General features: G+C 42.9%; 1 protein-coding gene across 1 annotated transcript; it reads right to left on the reverse strand.

Moving 5' to 3' along the window:
• Positions 1–2,716: 2,716 nt before the first annotated feature.
• Positions 2,717–4,601, reverse strand: LOC115202235 (U6 snRNA-associated Sm-like protein LSm6). The gene is made up of 4 exons (XM_029766222.1): positions 4,505–4,601; positions 4,019–4,120; positions 3,461–3,574; positions 2,717–2,915 (listed from the first exon to the last, which is right to left on the reverse strand). The coding sequence occupies exons 2-4, from the start codon at positions 4,110–4,112 to the stop codon at positions 2,881–2,883; spliced, it is 243 nt and encodes an 80-aa protein (XP_029622082.1). The 5' UTR covers positions 4,113–4,120; positions 4,505–4,601; the 3' UTR covers positions 2,717–2,880.
• Between the last annotated feature and the right edge of the window lie 1,506 nt (positions 4,602–6,107).

Raw genomic sequence — 6,107 nt, forward strand, 5'->3', positions numbered from 1 at the left:
CACACACACTGCTAGACACATTCACACACACTGCTAGACACATACACACACACTGCTAGACATACACACACACACACTGCTAGACACACACACACACACTGCTAGACACATGCACACACACTGCTAGACACATACACACACTGCTAGACACATACACACACTGCTAGACATACACACACACCGCTAGACACATACATACACACACACCGCTAGACACATACATACACACACACTGCTAGACACATACACACACACTGCTAGACATACACACACACTGCTAGACATACACACACACTGCTAGACACATACACACACACTGCTAGACACATACACACACTGCTAGACACTTACACACACACTGCTAGACATACACACACACTGCTAGACACATACACACACACTGCTAGACACATACACACACTGCTAGACACATACACACACTGCTAGACACTTACACACACACTGCTAGACACATACACACACTGCTAGACATACACACACACCGCTAGACACATACACACACCGCTAGACACATACACACACACTGCTAGACACATACACACACACTGCTAGACATACACACACACACACACACTGCTAGACACACACACACACACTGCTAGACACATACACACACACTGCTAGACACATACACACACACTGCTAGACACATACACACACACTGCTAGACACATACACACGCACTGCTAGACACACACACACTGCTAGACACACACACACATACTGCTAGACACACACACACACTGCTAGACACATACACACACTGCTAGACACATACACACACACTGCTAGACATACACACACACACACTGCTAGACATACACACACACACTGCTAGACACACACACACACACTGCTAGACACACACACACACACACTGCTAGACACATACACACACACTGCTAGACACATACACACACACTGCTAGACACACACACACACTGCTAGACACACACACACACACACTGCTAGACACATACACACACACACACTGCTAGACATACACACACACACTGCTAGACACACACACACACACACACACACTGCTAGACACATACACACACACTGCTAGACACATACACACACACTGCTAGACACATAAACACACTGCGTTAGGGCAGCATACTCGGGAGTGTGTGTCTGAACAGTCCGGGCCAATAGCAGTACAATAGCGTGAGGTCTGCCACCAGGTCATTACTGTGAATAGGATTAATTGGGCTTCCTGCGAGGCCGCACAGCCAGCAGCTCCATTATGATTCCACTAGGTAAATATTTGCCTGCGCTAACCTCGCTAGCTGCCATAACGATTCTACGCGTGTGTCTGTGTCAATGTGTGTGTGCATGAAAGAGAGCGTGTGTGTGTCTGTCAGTGTGTCTGTGTGCTCTGCAGCGAGCCCCCGTCTCTCCCCTCTCACTCGCGGCTCGGCGGTGGGAGTTTGATCAATAACGCGTCCTTCATCCTGAAGTCAGACCTGACCTTGGCAGCCTTTTGTCTCCTAGCAGAGGCCAGAGTGCGCATGTACAGGGTGGAAAACAAGGCCCTGCAAATTCTCCCTCCCCCAAACCAGCACAAGCAGTTGAATCCTAATGAATCATATATTCATTACGTCCTTCCCAGCATAATGAACCGACGTCACGTTTGAACACATTGTCTAAATTACTAGTACAGATGACCTAAGTGGGTTAAACATCCACATCTTTGCATACGTTATGCATGGTGTTTCAGGAGGTAGGCAGCAGGAATCAACTGCGGGGAGGATAAAGAGACAACTTATTGAGAACAGAAGCATCTATCCATCTTGTAGTTACGAGGGGTTCATGTGTTTGAGGAGTAAAGAAACCTGTGTGTGAGTGTGCTGAAAAAGAGATACTTTGTGTGCGGGTAGTGAGAAATCCAATCACCTGCCACACTAGACATGACATCAACAGGCTGTATCACAGTCAGTAATCACACCTCCCATTAACCATCTATCCACTACCAGAGGCAAACAGGCAGCTACTATGACAGATCTGTTTACATGTTAATAGAATCTGACAGAGCCTGCAGGTGGGACCATTTGTAGACAGGAATCACTGTTTTGTTTCGCCATAATGGCTGGTTTTGATTGGCAATTGAGAAAACGCCAGAAACCAGTTGGCCATGCTCAGACTCCACCCACACATTAAACCAATCATGATTAAGACTTATCATTATAGCGGATAGACTGATCGTGATGAATGCAGCCCTTCAGGTCAGTGTAGCCTGTATAGTCGGTCTCATAACATTGAAGGAGAATGAGACGTAAGTTAGTGAATGAATGCCTTGCCGTATTGTATGCCCAGTGCTTTATATGGTCTCTATGTTATTGGAAGCCGGCACAGTGAATTACTAGATTGAAGCTGAAATAAACTCCCCATCAGTATGGCTTTAAGCATCGCCATCATATAGGACTGACTGGAGAATATTATCTAGAAGAATTACTGCTCATGTTCAACCAGCCTCCACAGGTCAGTAAGGAACGTCTATATTCCTTCAATATAAAATTAAATTACTTCAATACTCAAGTAGGGGAGTATACAGATGTACTATATACTGATAGTTCAATATATGTGCATAATTTTACACAACATACAATTATGTTAGGGTCATCAGACAAAAGAAGTGCAAGCTTTTGCTCTAAATTTAGGTGGGGAAAAACAGACAATAGGAACAAAATTAAACTTCCAAAAACATTTATTGGATTGTTCTCCTTTTTACAAAAAACTAAAACACTCCTCAGCTCAGAGACATTAAACAATATGAAAACAATGTTCTCATAAAACAAATCAACTAGAACAACGTCAGGGATAATAAATAAAAAAAGGGACAAATCCTCTGCATCACATCTTCCTCTTCTGGGTGCTGATGTATAACACTAAGGAAGGAAACAGAAAATAATTAGTACAGACAAGAAAAATGGCATGTAGAAACAAAACCAGATGGTATTATGCGAGATATCGCGCTGACTTCTGTAACTAAGAGGATGAAGCGCGAGGCTAAACTTCTCTGCTGTTGTCAGCACCCATGAAGATACTCAGATTTTTTGCAAGTGCAAGGTCTTGTATCGTGCTCATCTTGCAATATCTACGGTAGATCCTGCTGTCTGTGGCAACGTCATATAAATTCGGCAAGTCTCAGTTAATTACGAGTCATATCTGCCGTGTTCACGTGTTAGTCGGAACTAGGAAACTGACATTTCCGACTTGTTAACTGGTTAAAGTTATACACGTGCCCTGTTCAACCAGTTAGCAAGTCGGAAATCAGCACATGAAATCAGCAATCATCAAAAATAAGTAATTACTAAAATAAATGGGAAGGAGCAATACACCATTTTCCATAGCTATTCAATATTATGTTGACTCCTACACAAGTGCCACCAAGTAGTTAGAAAAAACAAGCGTCTAGTTCCGGAGCTCTTACCGTTGTTTCCTCTCAGGAAGGCGTCACCATACTTGTTCTTCAGCTGCCCGTTGACATACTCCTCTGTCTGCTCCACTGCAATGTTCATATAGCCATCCAGACAGGCTAGGACACCTATAGAAAGGCACAAACTAATATCAATGGCACAGACAGGCACAGTCTATGGGCAATGCATTTTTAAACATCAGATCAGGCATAGAAGTCAAGTTGTGTGTGGAGTAAGGATAGCACCAATAGTACTGTAACACAAACACAACTTTTACATTTGCTGCTACTCTTATTATCCATCCTGATGCCTAGTCACTTTACCGCCTTCATGTACATATCTACTTCAAATACCTCATACCTCTGCACATTGATCTGGTACTCCCTGCATATAGTGTTATTCTTGTATTATTTATTATTTATTCTGCATTGTTGGGAAGGGCTCGGAAACAAGCATTTCACGGTAAAGTCGACACAGCATGTAACATAAAATTCAGTTGTTGGTTAACAGGCAGTCTAGAAATATCACATACTGGCCAACTAGGTGATGACTTATACAAGGTGCAGTGTTACCTCTGTAATCCACTCCAGAGTTGAGCTTGACCACAACTGGTCTGCCAATGATCTGCTTCAGAAAGTCACTGGGGGTCTGCTTTCTGAGACTCATGATTCTGCCTGGAAGAGGGACATAGAGGAACAATAACTATTTATCATTATGTATGATTCATATCTGTATCTTACTAACATGGAGAAGATGCTGGCTAGCTGTAACAGGATGCACATTATGAAAAATGCAAACTCGCAATGTAGGAGGCTAACTAGCTTGCTAATGAACAGGTAGCTAGCTAGTTAGCTTATCAGCAAAACACAGAAATGACTGCGCTAGGTAAGGGTAATGTGGCTAACAGGCCTAGCTATTAGTTAGCCTGCTGAAAAGCTACATTGAATCAGTCTTCATAGACAAAAATGCGTATGCTAGTAGCATAATATTTCACGGTACTGGAAATAGAATTACGTATCGAATCGTTACTTAGCTATGTTAGCAATCTAGCTACCCACCTGTACTTCACGTTCGTAGCTAGAACAATTCCTGCTGTGTTTCGGCTGTGATAACAGCAGCCAATCAGCTGCTTTTACTGGGCTCTGGTGTTACGGTATGCAATAAAGGACAAACATCTATCTTCAAAACCGCGTTTTGGATTTCTCACTTTTCTTGAAGGTATCATATTTAAACTCTTTTTTGAAAACTCTCATAAAACAATTATATGAATAGGTGCATATTTTATTATGTGTATGAGTGAGATAATGTAAAAGCTTTTATTAATTTGCATGCATTAAACAGTCTATTAAGCCTTCTGTCTAATCTGCATATCAGCAATAAATTATTTTGAAATACAGGCTTAAAGTTTCTTTTACTGTCTTTTGAACCACTTCATGGAGACAGCACTATTATGTAGATACATTATATATAGTCTAAATACCTGTATTTGCATTGCATTACCTTGTAGTACTATGCCCCGTGATAATGACCGTCTGACATCCAGGGCATTATGCTTTCATTGCCACTTATAGCCACTTCATTAAAAATGCATGAGCATATTAGCTGCAACCACTAACCACTATTTGATTCATGCACATCCATTTTATCTCACCATCACCAATAGAATAATGCTCATCATAGGATGGTGCAATACACTCAGAATTGCTCTATTGGAAGTGGAGGATTCCCATTCTGTTGATAATGTTTTCAGATACCTGTGATTTTTTTCCTGTATAAGATACATTATCACTCACCAAGATAAAGTATGTCATCTGATAACCCTGAGATGCTGGGGTGTGAGTCGTGACCCAAAAACCACACAGGTTTAGAGGTATATGAGAAATGAGTTCGGGAGAAGAAGAAGAAGGATGGGGGTATATGGTGGGGAAAGGAGGAGGAGGAGAGAGAGCGTTGGGCTCTGTGTGTGTGTGTGTGTGTGTGTGTGTGTGTGTGTGTGTGTGTGTGTGTGTGTGTGTGTGTGTGTGTGTGTGTGTGTGTGTGTGTGTGTGTGTGTGTTGGGGGAGAGGCAGAGAAAAACGTACAGATGAGGAGAGAGCATGGTCTGTATGTGTGTGTGTGTGCGTGTGTGTTGGGAGAGAGGCAGAGGAGAGAGCATGGGCTGTGTGTATGTGTGTGTGTGTGCGTGTGAGTGTGTGTATTGGGAGAGAGACAGAGGAGAGAGCATGGGCTGTGTGTATGTGTGTGTGTGTATTGGGAGAGAGGCAGAGGAGAGAGCATGGGCAGTGTTTATGTGTGCGTGTGTGCGTGTGAGTGTGTGTATTGGGAGAGAGGCAGAGGAGAGAGCATGGGCTGTGTGTGTTTGGAGGAAGGGAGGAAGAGAGAAGAATGAAGCAGTGAGAGGAGGAATCATAAAGTACATGTAGCTTGGTCTAGACAGGTTTCTTGTTAGCGGGGCTTGGCTAGCCCTGCGGAGGCTAGAGGTTAATTTGGTATCTGCTGCTGTGTTAAACTAAGGTCAGTGCTACAAGTCCTTAAATCATAAACAAGAGTAGTAAAGAGTCTTGTATACACCTAGGCACAGGTTAATGAATATTCAATTAGCTGTTTTTTTTCTTCCCCCTGTTGCCGTCTTTGGGAATCGGGGGCTAGTGTGTAAATAGG

This window comes from Salmo trutta, chromosome 11 (assembly GCF_901001165.1).
Source record: "Salmo trutta chromosome 11, fSalTru1.1, whole genome shotgun sequence".
Classification (NCBI taxonomy): Eukaryota; Metazoa; Chordata; class Actinopteri; order Salmoniformes; family Salmonidae; genus Salmo; species Salmo trutta.